The sequence below is a fragment of the Triticum aestivum genome, chromosome 4B (genome assembly GCF_018294505.1).
Source record: "Triticum aestivum cultivar Chinese Spring chromosome 4B, IWGSC CS RefSeq v2.1, whole genome shotgun sequence".
Classification (NCBI taxonomy): Eukaryota; Viridiplantae; Streptophyta; class Magnoliopsida; order Poales; family Poaceae; genus Triticum; species Triticum aestivum.
Genome location: NC_057804.1, coordinates 438,257,137 through 438,274,491, shown reverse-complemented (window position 1 = coordinate 438,274,491; position 17,355 = coordinate 438,257,137). Strand labels below are relative to the sequence as shown.

Genomic DNA, 17,355 nt, shown 5'->3' with positions numbered 1-17,355 from the left:
TTCTTACATCCCGAAATAGTTGGAATGAGTATTGTTGCTAAATTTCATAGAAAGGTTGTTGGCTGCCATTCTTCGGACCAATGCATCTGTTTCTTGTGCTCGAGCTCTTTTACCTGATGAAATTCTATCAAGTATTCTGTAGATAGTTGGGAACACAGACAATTCTACATTACTTTAAAAGGTATTGTACTGAATTTGTATATGCAACTTGTTGTGACTAATCTGTAGAGTTGGTCCTCACAACTTCAGTGATTTCTGTTCTTCTAAAATCAAATTTAAATTTTTACATATATGGAAACGTTATGTTTCTTTTGTAGGGCTTGTGTAACAAAAATTGTCTTAATCATCTTACTCATTCTTCTATACATGATGGTTAGGCATATGAGTTGGGTTTGTCTGCTCAACTCTTTTACCAGTTCACCATATCCTGACTCGAATAATTTCTATTGACTGTTTCATCTTCCCAAACACTTAGTTGATGGTCTAGTCTTATTCATTGCTACCATATCCAGGTTATCCAAACAATGTTAGAATTATCCTTGGTCAGAGTGAGGTCCAATTTTTTTTCATGGCAATTGCTTGGTTCTCTTAGGGTGTGTTTGAACCGTCCCGCGCCTGCAGCTGATTCTTGTGTTCGGTTCACGAGTGGAACCTGTCGATTCCGCCGAGCGGAATATTCGCCCAAGATGCGGAATGCGCTCGTACTCCCTTCGTCCGGAAATACTTGTCATCAAAATGAATAAAAGGGAATGTATCTAGATGTATTTTAGTTCTAGATACATCCTTTTTTGTCCATTTTGATGACAAGTATTTTCGAACAGAGGAAGTACCTCCGATTCGAAGGAATTACCCCGTTCCTCGTCTCGGCTCTCATCTCCACGACCCACTCGCCATCTACGCAGCCTCTTCCTCGTCTGGCCGGGGCGGGCGTCACCCGCGGCTGGAGAAACTGCTCGATCTGGTCTTGCGAAGGCGAGGATGCGGAGCAGCGTCTAACTCCGCTCGATTTGGTTGTCCTCTTCCCATCGAACGCCTTCTCCACCAAAGCTACGGTGTGATTTCTTGGCTGCGTGGCGGCCAGCAACAATCAACGGCGACCCATATGGCCTTAGCTCGCTGTTGATTGCAAGTTTCCTCTTGGTTAACTGCAAGTCAGAATACTAGCAGTAGTTTTACGTCCGAAAAGATTGGAAATTCAACAGATAGATTTTGGTTAAATTTGTATAAAACGCAAGTTTTCTCTTTACTTCAAGTTAGAATATTAACAATAGTTTTATGTTTAAAAAATTACAGGGAATCTCTTCACCAAATTAAATTCATTCCATTTCATCTCTTCAACCAAACACCAAAACAGAACCGTTCCATTACACATAATTGCCTTTACCAAACACACAAACGGAACCGGCCCATTTTACTGGAATTGGAATGGAACGGAACCATGCCGTTCCATTCCACTTCGTTCCCGAACCAAACACACCCTTAGCAATTTTATCAAAATTTTAGCTGCAGAGGCCTTATGGTCTTTGAACTAGCATCTACTCCCGAGCATGTTGGATGTAATAACGTCTTACATTATGGGACGGAGGGAGTATTTGCTTATCATCTGCAATAACTTTTATTTTTCGGATATTCAATTCGTGCTCAGGCTCGTCTGCACTGAATTTTTTTAGATGGAAGATGTTACAGTGCGTGATGTTTGTGCCAAATTTCAGCTTGTTTGAACATCTGAGGAGTTCATTCCAAAAAAGAAAAAATCGGTCAAAACAATGCGTGAACAGTAAACTTTCTTACTGCCCTAAAATTTGTCTTTTTTGCTGAGAGCCACTGAAATGTCCAAACTCCACGAAATTTGGCACGAGCTTCACGCACATGAGCATCTAGCATCACAAAAATTTCAGATTTTTTTTGAATTCTTTTACTATTTTAAACGAATTTACTGATCACCTGCACCCGAGAGCCAAAACACCGCGTCTTTTTCCTTTATTTTTCTACAATCATACCGTAAAACTATTGTTGCCTGTTGTTATGTGTAATATGATTCGGTTGAAATTGTCAGCCCAGCTGAACTATCACAACTACTTTCATCTTATCACACTATCGTCCAGCTGAAATTTTTCCATCCTTTACATTTGCATATGTTCACCTGTTTGGCAGTTTCTTATGTGAGTTACTGGGTGCAGAGCATTGACTTCATATCAACTGTCATCGATGATCAAGATGTGATTGCTATGCTTATCAGCCCTTGCTTAAAGTGGGTTTAGTTGACCGTGCTATTGGGTTACCAACAACTGAGATTGAAAGATCACCAATGAGAAGCTAGACAGGTATGGTGAATTCATGAATTGAAATTCGGCAAGATTTTCATTTTATAAAAGTTATCTGTTGCAGATTTTGAACTGTTATCATTCAAAGGTATCAGGAAGCTTCTCATGTGCATTTTGACAAATTTTAGTGTCATGTCATCTTGAATCATATAAGATTGTATACCTCATGAATTTGCACCGAAGGCTTTTGGTTTACACCATATGATAGGATCATTCCAAGAGGTTGGAGTCGATGGAAAGTGTCCTGTAAAATATAGTGCAAAGAAATCCTTAGGAGTTAGGAAATATTCCATGGATTGCTCAATCATACGTATAAAATCATAGGAAACACACTAAGGGCCTGTTGGGATATGCGGTATTTCTCTAGAGATTTATGGGTTGAATGCTGAAGCTCCCAAGACAGTTGTGCAAGCAATCTTCAAGGATTTGAATCATTTATAGTCCCTTTAAGGTCCTTGTTTTAAAGGGCATGCTACGCGTCCGCCGGCTGATCTTTTTAAAAGATCGGCCGGGTTGCGAGCTGTCAGATCTGGCGCATCGAACGGCCGAGTGACATCTTCACCATTGCAACACAGGTCTTGTTACAGAAATTTTGCAACGGAGGTCCAGTTGCAGAAAAGCTTTGCAACAGAGGTCCTGTTGCAAAAAAAAAAAATTACAACAACAATCTTGTTGCATATTTTTTTTTGCAACAAAGGTATTGTTACAGAATTTTTTTTGCAAAGGAGCTCTTGTTGTACTCCCTCCGTCCCATAATGTATGTCAAAAAACGTCTTACATGAGGACTCAAAGAAAAACAAAACTCGAGGCGCCCACGTTCCGCCAAGATCGCATCTGTTCCGCCAAGATCGCATCAGGCGATCGGAGGAGGCGACCGGGATCCCTTGCGCGCCGCCGGTTCCCTCTCTCTCCGTCGGCCGCTCCGGCGGCGGGAGGGAGGCGGAACCCCGGGTCTGTTCTCTAGGTGGGTGTGCGGTAGGGTTAGGGTTGAGGGAGACGCTGCCGAGGCCGTTGCGGTGGTGTCGCGTCGGAATAAGTTTCTCCGGGCTCCGTTCGCGGTCAGGCGAGGCTTTTGCCTTTGTCTAGGAGCCAGCGGTGTTGGGGATCCCCGGATCTCGTCGAGGTCGCGGGCTATGGTGGTTGGAGGTCCATCGGCACTGGCCGTTTGGATCCTCAGATGGGCGATGGATGCAGGGAGATGAAGACCTTTCTTCTTCCTTATTGGTATGATTTGTTGTTGCTGTTCTTCTTCTTCCTCTGCGCTGATGCTGGTGGGAGATCCTGCTTTGTCCGGGCGGATGGCCCGGCCGCGGTGCTGGACCGGTCGGATGACTCGAGTTCTCTTCCTTTCGGAAGGGACACTTTTCGCGGTACTCAAAGCCAAAGATGGCGATGGCTGTTGCAGGTGTGTTGGATTGATGTCCATGCCCTCTCAGTGATGGTGTCAAGAAAGGAGGAAGCAGCGTAGCGGCAATTGTACCGTGGTCGAAGATGATGACCTGTTTGCGACTGGTTGCAGATCCTTCTGGTGCAGGGGTCTTCTCTCAAGATTCAGGAATAATGACACAGGGCTCCGGAGATCTTTTTGTATTATGGTTGTCTTAGGGTACTTTAGGTGTTCATGGTCTTTTTTGTTTGCGTTTCAATGTGCTTGTAAGAGTCAACTTTATACTAATTCGTAATTTAAATGAAGAATTTCTAAAAAAAACGTCTTACATTATGGGACGGGGGAGTAGTTTTTTTTTGCAACAAAGAGCTTGTTGCAGGAAAACACCCGAGAAGAGAATCAGAATGAGGGCCATGGGTGGAGAGAGAGGTGCGTAAGGAGAGAGAGGAGGGAAGGGGAAAGGGGCTCGCAGCGGAGTGCCATGGGAGATCGTTCGGGGTACGGAGAGAGGAGGACGGAAGGAGAAAGGGGGCCGGTGGCGGCGTCCTCTGGAGCGGCGGAGATCATGCGCGCACCTGTTGCGTGGCTGAGTGGTGGCGGCTCTAGATGAGAGTCGGGAGGGAGAAAGTGAAGATTAGCTGCTAAGAAACAAGTAATTGGCTGCTGAGAGAGAAGAGCGACGAGATAGATTTCCTGGAGGCGGACGCCTGAGGAGATAAGGTACAGCAACGATGTGTGACTGGCGGGGACATGCATCAAGCAGCCGAAGCGGTCGACGCACAGGCGTAATCAGCCGGCTGACAGGAAGCTTTTCCCTTGTTTTGAAGAGATCCTTGCAGCTTCATAGAATTTTTGTTATATTCCATGTCTCTAGGCAAAGTTTAGGTCCTTAACTATCTTCTGAGATGCTGCCATTTTTTTTCTTTCAATAATATGGTCTAAGCATTATAAATTTCTTACATTCCCCACTTCCTATTTTTTACTCCATTGTCAGAGACTCAATAATGGGTTACGGTCTAAGTAACTTTAAATAAGTGACTCAATTTTGTACTTCAGTCGCTTATTTGGGACGAAGGGAGTAATATGCAGAGAAGTTTCCTTTCTGATTTGTAAATAAGTACTACCAAACAGAGGCCGAAAATTATGGTGACATACAAACCTAACTGTTGATTCTCAATCGAATGATGTCAGTTTACAATGCAAACCATCTACAAAAACGGAGGTTATATTCTCAGATGATTTATTATCATAACTGAAGATCTGAATCTTGTGCCCTTTGGTTTGAGAGAAAGAGCTACTATCCCCTTCAACCTAATCCGCTATAGCTCTTTACGCTGTGCAGAGCTTCTTCTTCTAGCTCGACCAACATGCGGCAGAAGTCTTCAATATCCTTGACTGCTTCCTTGAATGTGAACCTGAACTCTTTCCAGTGGTACTGCTGAGGGACATCAGGTGCGGTAGCTCTTTCAGGAACCCTGGCGAGCACCTCAAATCCATGGTGATCAACGGAGAGCAAGACTGCATCCTTCAAGCAAAGAAAAATAGGATAGTCAACAGTACTGTGACAATAAGAGGACCTGGTTAATTTGGCCGGAAAGCTTCAGAAATGAGAAACTAATAATACACTTATCCTACATTGCACATTGTTCAGATATACAAGACACTTACTCTGGCAGTCACATCAAAATACTCGAAACAGAAAAGTATAAGCGCTCTCCGCCTTGGGTCACTCCTGTTGATACCATCAATAAGCTTCGCAGAGAATGGCACTACAAAGAATAATATATGCATTTAGAAACTGAACTATTACTGCAAAATTAGAAGGTGCAGTTAGAAAAATACATCTATTTAAGCAATCAACTAGCATCTTAATGACATTTCTAGAATTAAATGCTGCCAGTCAATAAAGTTGTTGGAAGGTACATAAGTAAAGATGCATAGCTGGAAAAAAAAATCTCGATAAATGGAGTTTATTTACACAATTGTCACATCAAGGTATACAATCTCATAGAGTACAAAACCCGGCCAGCTGAAATCAATTAAGTAGAAACTTACATAGCAGGTCGGCTTTTGGTGGTTCAAAAGTATCCAACTCGATATTATGGCTGCTCCCCAATGAATCTATGAAGACACATGAGCTGCAATATAGATATCTCCGCAATCACAAATAGTTCCTTTTAACTAATTAAACAGATGATCAACAGATATTTAATGCACCAATGGTAAACATAAAGACTAGATAATGAATATTAGAAAACATAAAGGCATATTACATACCCAATTTCAAACTTCAAGATATTGTAGGAGCTCTCTTCATTGAGTAAGCTAAGGAGACCTTCACTGCGCGACCTACAAGTAGCACTTGCAGAAGACAATACCGTTGAAACCCCATAAGTAGCTTCGCTAGCAGCTTTATGTTCCTTCAGAATAGCTTTCTTAAGGCTTTCAGCTATAACTGGAACCTTAAGAAGAGCATATGAAGCACAATCAGTACCACTCTGCCGACTACTACTGGGAAATCGAACATGTTCACCCATGTTGAGGGTCTTCAAAATGGGCTTACCTTTGTCTCCTTCATGCGCAGGACATCGCCGGTCATAGCAACCCGGGGAGGCAACTGCACAAGACAACAATATCACCATGCGCTAGAGAAGGCAATCAAGCAACCATGCAGCAATTTGTGTTGCATTTTAGCTTATAGAGAAAGGAGCAACCTTGTTGGGTGACTTGAGCAAGCTGGCAAGGCGACCTGGGACTGGACTGGACACCGAGAGAGAACCCCGCTCGTCGATTATGATGTTCTAGATGACAGCCGTTTCATACAAGCAATTCATCAGAACATAACAGCAAGTCAGTAACCACTATTACAAATAAATCAGCCATCGTAAGAAAAAGATAGAGCATTACAATGTTGTGCATGTCGTTCTCGGGGACGATGAGGTAGGGCAGGCCCTTTTGGACCATGTAGTGCACCCTCGACGTGTAAACCTCCCCCTTGCTGCCCACAGCCCCGAGCAAGACCAATCAAAAACAAGGAAATTTGGTATTTTAGCTGTTACTCGCACAGGCATATGGATCAAGAGGTTGAGGTTGTAGGAAGTGGCGTGCGCACCTTCCCTTGGCATCCGCTTTGATGGTGTTGAGGTGGGCTTCCCAACTGGCGCCCAGGATGTTCTGCGAAGGGCGAGAGGGGGTCAGTGACAGAGCCTAAAATCGGAGGAGCAAATCGCAGAGGATGCTGGCGAGAAGTACCCGGCACTTTTCGGCGGCGGAGAGGGCGGTGGATTTGGCCTTTGACATAGCCATGGCCTCCGCTCCGCGCGCGCACCAGCTGCTCGCGGAAATGTGCTGGGGAGCGAAGGGGCGCCGCCGGGGATGAACGGGTTGGTGGTGCGGGTCTGCGGGATCGACCAGGAGAGCTGCAGAACCCTGGGTTCGCGCGGCCTTGTGGGTCTTTCTCGTGGGCCAATGGTTTAGTTCAGAGCTGCTAGACGAAGGAAGCGTTGGCGCGCGAGTGCTATATCTCGCATTAAGCGAGACCGACAGTTCCTCTGGCCGAAGGGGTCTACAGTAATCTGGCTGGCCCATTTATGGAGATTTAATAAAGAAAAAAGATAGCATTTTTTTTCAGCGGTTTTCTCTGTTTTTTCTCTATTTTCATTCTTTTTTTATTTTATTTTCTTTACTTATTTTTTCCTTCTTCTTTTTCTTTTGCTTCATTTCTTTTTTATTCTCTGGTTTTTAAACTTATTTTTGCATTTGTTTCTTCGGTTCTAGTTTTTTTTCTGGGTATCCTTTGTTTCTTTTGGTTTTAATCCTCAATTTTTTTGTATATATGTAAACCACTTTTTTCTAATACATGTTTAAAACTTTTCCAATACAAAATTGACATTTTTTTAGTACATGATCACAAAAATTTATATCACATTTTTAAAATTTTCCAAATGCCTTTTTACATTTTTTAAATTTAATATTAACATTTTTAATAGATGGTCAACATTTTATATGCATATTTAATATTTTTTAAATGCTTGATTAATAGTTTTCAAATAAAAATATTAACATTTTTTAAATACATGGTTAATATTTTTCTATACACATTTAACATTTTCCAAACGCTTGATTAGCATTTTTCAAACACTTGTTCAACATTTTTTCAAATGCTTGATTAACATTTTTAAATTTAATGCTGGCCCATGATCAAAGTTTTTTCATCATTTTTAATACATGTTCAACATTTTTCTATACACATTTAACATTTTCCAAATGCTTGATTACAATTTTCAAATACTTTTTCAACATTTATTTCAAACTCTTGATTAACATTTTTATATACATAATAAAAAATGTCATCATTTTCTTAATACATGGTCAACATTTTTTTCTATACACATGTAACATTTCCCAAATGCTTGATTTACATTTTTTGAATACTTGCTCAATTTTTTTTTCAAATGCTTGATTAACATTTTTTATACATGATCAAAAAAATTTATCCTTCTTTCCATACATAATCAACAATTTTTAAATAATTGTTCAACATTTTTCAAATACTTGTAGAGTATTTTTTGAATGTTTTTGTAGAGTGTTTTTATATATAATATTTTCAAGTATAAATAAAAGTAAAAATAAAGCAAAAAAACAAAAACAAAAAACATAAGATAAAACAGAAAAAGATGTTGCGGCCTCCCGTGCGCATGGGCCAGCCCATCTCGCGTGCCCCTTCGGCGAGTTGGTCTGCAGTGATAGTGTGTTTCTTAACCACCCCCCCCCCCCACTCACACACAAAAAGAAAAATAACAAAAACAATCAGTTAATGTGGGTAATGTTTTTTCTAACCAAGTGCAGTTGCACTATTTCGCTGAAACAAGAGCATGCTCGTGTTGCAGTTCATCCGGTACAAAGTGGTTGTCACATGTAACATGTGACTGTGGTGGAACTCCGTGAGGATGAGATAAGGATTAGCTACATGCATGTGTTAATGTCATCCCATTTTATTTTGTTCCATTTTTTCTCCAAAAAGCTACAACTTTTGAACTGAGCTTATGAACGAAGATCCATTTTCGCTGTTAGGTTTCACGATGAGCTCTTCAAAACTAGATTTATATGAATTGTTTCGATGATTTTTTACAAAAGCAACTTTGATGCTAGATGAGGTAACTTTAGTGCCAAAAACAACTTCCCTTGCACCATGTGCACTAGTGAATTCATCTAGCATGTATATCATACACAATTTTAGAAACCATGGCAGATAACTTTCACAACTTTCACCGTATTTAGGCAACTAAGCATCATCCGTATGCAACTTTGGCATTACATGAAGGCAACTTTATGTTAGAAGGTGCATACAAATATATTATTTATAGACGGTCCTATAGTTGCCTATTCATGTCTTGTGAAGCAGGTAAAATATTTCTCCTAAGTTGCCTATCATGATTATGAAGTTGCCTACAACATAGTATGTGTACTAAATTAAGACTAATGTTAGAAAACAAATAAGGTAGCCAACTTCACTCCATTAAAAGAAACTAATTAACAACAGTGAACAACTTGAAAAACAGAGGTAGGTAACATCACATCACTTTCAGAAGCTACTTTCTTTCTACGGGAGGAAACTTTAGAGGCAATTTCACTACATTTCGTGTTCTAGTTCATTTTATTTAACATTCTCCTAACTTGATCATCTCTACTTCTAAGTTGCCCTCCATTGATGCTCGTATGTCGTTGTTTCTAAATTCCATATAATACTATGAAGTCGTCTACCACTGATTCTCAGTTGTCTGTTATTACTAGTTAGTTGCCTATCATGGCTGATATAGGTTATTTGACATTGATAGTTAGTTGTCTACCAATGATTCACAGATGCATGTCATCACTCATCAGTTGCCTACAGTGCTATGAAAAGTTACCCACCGTCATTGCTCAAGTTGCATATAATCTAAAGCATAGTATTACGATACTTGCTAGTTGTGGTAGGTAACTTAAAGGTGAATCTAGTTAACTTGTTAGTGATGGTAGCTAACTATATAAGAAATTAATGTTGATAGGCAGTCAAACTAAGAAGAAGTTTCTTCCCTATAGCAGTAAAGTTGCCCCCATAACATCCAAAGTTGTTCTATTAAAAGTCCGTCGAAACATACCCATATGAAATCTAGTTTTAAAGAAATCATCGTCACAAACCCAAAGCAAAAGTTACAACTTAAAAAATTGAAACCCCAAATGAATGCATACGGATCTTGTTTGAGAAAGCATGGGGACGGGGATTAGATACTTCCTTCTTTTTGTGCGCTCGGAGGAATGAGGTGTGTCAGTTGACTTTTTGGTAAGTTTGCTCGGTTGCCCCCAATAAGCCATGGGTAGACGCTTTTTTTCTTTCAGGGAGATAGTATTGATAATATGAGAGGAGTGAAATGCATTCGTGGTCACTGAACTTGAGTTAAAAGCTCACCCTGATCACTTTACTTAAGAATACGGTTAATATAATCATTATGTACAGCTCTCAGTGATTATACGATCATTGGCTTATCGTATAGCTTTGTATATCACTCTATTAATTGGTCAGAGAATATTACACATGGCAAATAGTCCTACATGGCCTAGCCTGCTAATGTTGGGTAACATAGCATGCAATTTTTTTTAAAATCCTAGGATCACGCAAGATCTATCTAGGAGATGCATAGTGTAAGGGCATTCTTGTCCCTAAGTAGTTTTGGTGATTGATGACAATGCCTTTATGGACTAATCGTGTGTATTGAGCTTTTCAAATACATCACGACTAAACACAAGACGATTTGATGCCCCTCGAAGATTATTGAAGACGGGGTTTCTCTACGGTTCGGTTTGGTGGAGTTGAGTCGTAGGAGAGCCGTACTATTAAGAGGGGGTCCGCTTTGGAAAGGTTTGGGTGGAATCTCACGTACACATTCCCTTTTGCACCGCCTTTCCTCGAGCTCCTTGGAGTGTTCCTTCGTCTCACCTTGTCTGCGATATGAAGGCCTCCGCCTTGCTCTTTTCAGGCTAGCGGTAGTACTGCTCTTCTGAGCAGTACTACCGCAGGAGCCAGCGGTAGTACCGGGCTCCGACATGGTAGTACCGTAGGCTCCCACGGTAGTACGGCTCCTCAGAGCGGTAGTACCGCGAGCTTTGGTCTGGCACCGCTGCTCAAGCGGTGGTAGGCGCGGATGTAATTTTTTACATCCGCGCTCCCCGCGGTAGTACTGTGCTGCGGCGCGGTAGTACCGTGGCGCCAGACCAGGTTCAGTAGCAGGAGCGGAGGTAGGGGCGGATGTAATATTGTACATCCGCACCTTTCACGGTAGTACCGCACCCGTGGTCACGGTAGTTCCGTGTCGGATTTTTGCACGACAATTTCTCAGCGGAGGTAGTCACGGATGTAATTTTTTACATCTGTGCCTACCGGGCCTGGCCTGCGGCTGTCTTGCGGTAGTACCGCATGGGGTCGTGGTAGTACCGCTCCCGCGGATCTACCGCGCCCTGTTAGTGCTCCTTTTGTCAGGTCTAGTCTCTGCCGTGCCCACGGTAGTACCGCGGTTCGCCGCGGTAGTACCGCAGGCCCGTGCGGTAGTACCATGCATGTGGTGCGGTAGTTCCGTGGGTCGCGGGTTGAGTGGTGGGTAACGGTTGGATTTGTCCCCCCACTATAAAAAGGGGTCTTCTTCTCCAAGAAGACACACCTCTTCCAACCCTAAACTCCATTGTTGCTCCAAGCTCCATTTTCGGCCGATCTCTCTCCCTAGCCAATCAAACTTGTTGATTTGCTCGGGATTGGGTGACAAGGCCCCGATCTACACTTCCACCAAGAGATATTCGATTCCCCCCACTAATCCCTAGCGGATCTTGTTACGCTTGGATGTTTGAGCACCCTAGACGGTTGAGGTCACCTTGGAGCCATAGTCCATTGTGGTGAAGTTTCGTGGTGTCGTTGGGAGCCTCCAATTAAGTTGTGAAGATTGCCCCAACCTTGTTTGTAAAGGTTCGGTCGCCGCCTTCAAGGGCACCAATTCACGGCATCTCGCACTGTGTGAGGGAGTGAGGAGAATACGGTGGCCCTAGTGGCTTCTTGGGGAGCATTGTGCCTCCACACCGCTCTAACGGAGACGTACTTCCCTTCAAAATGAAGGAACTTCGGTAACACATCCTCGTCTCCACCGGCTCCACTCTTGATTATCTCGCACCTTTATTTTTGAAAGTTTACTTGTGTTGTATCCATTGCTTGCTTGTGTGCTTGTTGTAATTGCATCATATATGTTGTTCACCTAGTTGCATATCTAGACAACCTACTTTGATGCAAAGTTTAAATTGGTAAAGAAAAGCTTAAAAAATGTTAGTTGCCTATTCACCCCCCCTCTAGTCAACTATATCGATCCTTTCAATTGGTATCAGAGCCTCATCTCTTTATTAAGGACTTTGCCATCCGAAGAGTATGGTTGACACCGTAGACGGTGGGGAGGAGGAGCGCTCCAGTGTGAATCCGATCTCGTCTACGGGTAATGGGGAAACCGCGGTGTCCCGTGAGGAATTCAATGTGGCCTTGGACACATTGAAAACCTCCATGACAACCACGGTTGAAAGCATGTTTAATAAATTCTTAGAAGGACTTAAACTACCTACCTCGCTGTTAAAAGTGGGTGATCCCGCCAACAAGGTGACGGATGCTAACTCCGACAAGGGGGAAGCTAATAGTGAGAAGGGTCCTTCTACTAGTGGTAGAAATGGCACTGACATCTTTGCCCATGTGGAACCTCCAACTTATGGAGGACTGATTCCCTCTACTCATTTAAATCATGCCGGTCCTCCTCCTAAGATTGTGAAAAATGAGGATTTTGATTCTTGGGTGTATCACTTCAAGCGTTATTTAAATCATGTGAATACTAATCTTTGGAGAATCATTGAAGAAGGTTTCTATCCACATGACCGAAGCAACTTCACTCCGAGAGAAGTGGTGGATAATCAATTCAATGAGAGTGCTCTCTTCATCACCCAAGATGCAATCCTTCCCGAAGATCTCCCTCATCTTCGACCTCATGCCATGGCCAAAGACGCATGGCAATGTGTTGTGTCTCTCTATCGAGGAAGTGCTAGCATTCAATGCTCCAACTATGAAGTGGTACAAGATGAAGCCAATGAGTTTGCAATGAAAGAAGATGAAGAACCTCGTGAGCTCTTTCGAAGAGTGACCAAACTCGCGGTCTCACTCCGAGATCATGGGAGCAAGGACACGGATGACAATTGGATCAAGCGCAAGTTCCTCAAGGCCATGATGCCCTACAACAAGGCCATGTCCTCCGTCATTCGTCAAAGATCGAACTTCCACTCCATGACCTCAAGTGAAGTGTTGGATGAGTTCGTTGCAATGAGCATCTTGGACAAGACCGCCAATAATGCGGTGCTTCGTTCTCAAAGGGCAAAGAAGCCCAACCTTGCCTTGAAGGCCAAGGTTAGTGTGGAAGAAGAGGAAGAAGAGGAAGATGAGGAGAGCAACCCTGAAGACACGAAATATGATTATCATGAGCACATGGCTCTTGCTTCAAGACAATTTTGGAGCAAGAAGAATACAAGACCCAACTTCAACAAGAACAACTCGAGTGGCTTCAGGGGCAAGCAAGAGTCAGAACTTGCTTCAACTGTGGCAATGTGAGCCATTTCATTGCGGATTGTCCTTACGAGAAGCGGGAAGACAATGGTGGCAAGTTCATCCAAAAAGACAAAGCCAAGTCCTTCCCCAACAAGAACAACTTCACCAAGAAGACTCCTACTCGTGGGTTGGTGGTTCAAGAAGAATACCATGAGGATGACGATGATGATGAAAATGGAGAAGCAATGGCCATGGCCTCCGTTGCCATTGCTACCACTCCCCGGGTGTCTCTCTTTGATTCACCCAACAAGAACATCACCGCCAAATGCCTCATGGCTAAAGCCTCTAACAAGGTAACCTCCAACATCAAAACCACCATCATTACTAATCCCTCTTTGGAGGGTTGCATTGATGAACATGATGGGCCTAATGAGGAAGTGAATGAATTTGAGTCATTTATGAGTAAGCTCAAGGGCAAATCCAAGAAGTACTTTGTTGCTCTCTTGGAACAACTTGGTGAAGCCAATGACATGATCGAGGCTCATGAAGAAACCATCTCTAAGATGGAAGGTCATAGTCGTGACTATGCCGATGAGATATCGGATCTCTCTAATGCTCTTGAGGAAGAGCGTGGGCATCATTTGACTCTTGAGGAGTCATACAACGATGACCATGCTAAGTTAAAGAAAGATCTTGATCATGCTCTTGTTGTGTCTCGTGTGCTAACTTCCGAGAAGGCTAAACTTGGGGTTGATCATGCTAGACTCAAGGAGGATTTTGATGTACTTGACAAGGCCCACAAGGTATTGAAGGGTGATCACGCTAACCTCAAGGAGTCTCATGCTCAACTCCAAGTTAAGCTAACCAAGGAAAATGCCACCTTCCCTCATATGGTATTAATTGATAATGCATATGCTACTAACCCGTGTTGTGAGCATGTGCATCTTGTGGAGGAGAATGCCAAGTTGAAGGATCAACTTGAGAAAGTCCTTGTGACATGTATTCAAGGTGAGAAGAACCTCAACGACCTTTTGAGCAATCGAAAGAAAGTTGTGGCCAAGAAGGGAATTGGGTTTGCACCTAAGCCCAAGAATAAGAAGAAGAACGACAAGACCAAACGACCTCCTCCTCTCAAGCAAACTTTTGTGAAAGAGGGAGAGGGTGCTCCTAAGGAGAAGAAGGAAAATGTGAAGGGCGTTGATGTCAAAAAGGGCAAAACCATCTCCTCCAACAAAGCCGGCGACTTTAACCCGTCATATGTGTTGTGCCGTGCTAGTGATGGACATGTTTATGCTAAATTTGTTGGTTCTCCTTATGAGTACATTGAATGGTCTATTTGGGTTCCTAAGACCCTTGTTACTAATATCAAAGGACCCATTACTAAATGGGTACCTAAAACCAAGCAACAAATCATATGACCGGGAGCAAGGACTTGGTGGTGGACGTGCAAAAGATTCCATCTATGCCCACCAATGTCGAGTGGGGTGATGCTTCACATTCTAAGGTATTGGGTCTTGGCAAGGTTGTCATTTCTCATGATCTAATGATCGAGAAAGTCATGCTTGTTGAGTCCCTTGCATACAATCTACTTTCCGTTCGTCAACTTGCACTCATGGGCTTTGCCACTTTCTTTGACATTGATACCGTGGCCCTCTTGTGGAGCAAGACTCTTAAAGTAGCCTTTGTTGGGCATGTCGAGAACGGTCTCTATGTGATAAACTTTTCGGAGCGACCCACTAAGACCGCGACATGCCTAATGGCTAAAGTTGACATGGGATGGCTTTGGCATCGCCGTTTAGCCCACGTCAATATGAGATCTTTGCAAAAGTCTTCTCAAGGGGGACCATGTCCGTGGACTAACAAATGTTAGTTTTGCCAAAGATCGTGCTTGCAGTGCTTGTATTGAAGGAAAGCTTCATAAGAAGGCTCACCCTGGCACGACCATCATCTACTCGAAGAGACCCTTGGAGCTCCTTCACATGGATCTCTTTGGGCCCCCATCATTTGACAGTCTTGGAGGTAGAAAGTATTGCTTGGTGATTGTGGATGATTATTCAAGATACACTTGGGTATACTTCTTCAAGAGGAAGAGTGAGACTCAACAAACCGTCATCACTTTGCAAATGAAGCTCAACGTCAACATGATGCAAAGATCTTGACAATAAGAAGTGACAACGGCACCGAGTTCAAGAACTACACCTTGGGTGAGTTTCTTAGTGATGAGGGGATCAAGCATCAATATGCTGCACCATATACCCCTCAACAAAATGGTGTAGCAGAGAGGAAGAACCGGACGTTGATGGATGCGGCAAGGACCATGATGGCGGAGTTCAAGTCTCCATACAACTTTTGGGCCAAAGCCATCAACACAACGTGTCATGCATCCAATCGGCTCTATCTCCGCAAAGGCTTGAACAAGACTCCTTGCGAGATACTCACCGGCAACAAGCCCAATCTCAAGTACTTCCGGGTGTTCAGGTGTAAGTGTTTCATTCTCAAGAAAGGTGTTCGTTTGTCTAAATTTGAGGCTAGAGCTTATGAGGGCATATTTTTTGGTTATGCTACAAACTCTCATGCTTACCGTGTTCTCAACAAGTCCACCGGACTCATTGAGGAGACGTGTAACGTGGAGTTTGACGAAAATAACGGCTCCCAAGTGGATCAAAGTGGCACTTGTGATGTAGGTGATGAAATTCCTCCCCAAGCCATAAGAAGAATGCGTATTGGTCATATTCTACCCATTAAGGAACCCCTTGTGGCCGAAGGAGAAGGACAATGCTCCACTCAAGTGGAGCCATCACCTCCCCAAGACCCACACGCTTCCGAAGAACAAAGTGAAGGCCCTCAACCTCGTGAACAAGACCAAGGGCAAGATCAATCTCAAGATGGTGGTGAACCTCCAAATGATGCCCAAGGTCAAGTTCTCCCCCTCGAGCAAGTTCAAGATCATGAGCAAGCTCAAGATCAAGAACAAGCTCAAGACGGCTCTCAAGATAATCAAGTTAACCCTCCTCCCTCCACATCCGAGGAGGAACTAGAGCGTCGTGCCGCGAAGATTGCTTCCAAGCTCACCACCAAAGGCCATCTCATGGAAAATGTGGTTGGAAGCCTAAGAAAGGGGGTAAGCACTCGTAGACAATTAGCAAACTATTGTGAACATCATGCGTTTGTCTCTTGTGTTGAACCCAAAAAGGTCTTTGAGGCGCTCGAAGACTCGGATTGGCTCAATACCATGCATGAAGAACTCAACAACTTCGAGTACAACAAGGTGTGGAGATTGGTGCCAAGGCCATCGGGGAACCACAACGTCATTGGAACCAAGTGGATTTTCAAGAACAAGCAAGATGCTCATGGGAACATCATTCGCAACAAGGCAAGATTGGTAGCACAAGGCTACTCCCAAGTCGAGGGTATCGACTACGGTGAAACCTTTGCTCCCGTTGCTCGTCTTGAATCCATACATTTGTTGATTGCTTATGCTTCCCATCACAACTTTAAGTTGCAACAAATGGATGTGAAAAGTGCTTTTCTTAATGGTCCTATTAATGAGTTGGTCTATGTCAAGCAACCCCTCGGGTTCGAGGATCCCTACTTCCCGGATCATGTGTATCAACTCGATAAGGCACTCTATGGCCTTAAACAAGCCCCACGTGCGTGGTATGACCACCTTACCGAGTTGTTACAAGATCGTGGATTTGAGGTGGGGCAAATCGATCCCACTCTTTTTACTAAGAAGGTCAAAGGGGAGTTGTTTGTATGCCAACTATATGTTGATGATATTATCTTTGGTTCCCCTAACAAAGCTTTCAATGAGGAATTTGCCGCTCTCATGACCTCCAAGTTCAAGATGTCTTCGATGGGAGAGTTGAAGTTCTTCCTTGGTTTTGATATCAAACAAAGAAGAGAAGGTACCTTCATCAACCAAGCCAAATATACTTAAGACATGCTAAAAATATTGAAGCTAAGTGATGTCAAGCCGGCTTCTACTCCAATGCCTACCAAGTGCCAACTTGACATTGATCCCAATGGTAAAGAGGTGGATCAAAGGT

General features: G+C 43.2%; 1 protein-coding gene across 1 annotated transcript; it reads right to left on the bottom strand.

Moving 5' to 3' along the window:
* Positions 1-4,795: 4,795 nt before the first annotated feature.
* On the bottom strand, positions 4,796-7,189 carry LOC123094957 (uncharacterized). Its single transcript, XM_044516813.1, has 9 exons — positions 6,964-7,189; positions 6,824-6,885; positions 6,619-6,709; positions 6,426-6,512; positions 6,275-6,328; positions 5,989-6,173; positions 5,767-5,849; positions 5,380-5,480; positions 4,796-5,236 (listed from the first exon to the last, which is right to left on the bottom strand). The coding sequence occupies exons 1-9, from the start codon at positions 7,015-7,017 to the stop codon at positions 5,018-5,020; spliced, it is 936 nt and encodes a 311-aa protein (XP_044372748.1). The 5' UTR covers positions 7,018-7,189; the 3' UTR covers positions 4,796-5,017.
* Positions 7,190-17,355: the final 10,166 nt, after the last annotated feature.

Coding starts and splice junctions, on each gene's coding strand:
- LOC123094957 (XM_044516813.1), bottom strand. CDS start 7,017: ATGGCTATGTCAAAGGCCAAATCCACCGCCCTCTCCGCCGCCGAAAAG. Junction 6,513..6,618: donor AGAACGACATGCACAACATT/GTAATGCTCTAT, acceptor GCTGTCATCTAG/AACATCATAATCGACGAGCG. Junction 6,329..6,425: donor TGCTCAAGTCACCCAACAAG/GTTGCTCCTTTC, acceptor TGTCTTGTGCAG/TTGCCTCCCCGGGTTGCTAT.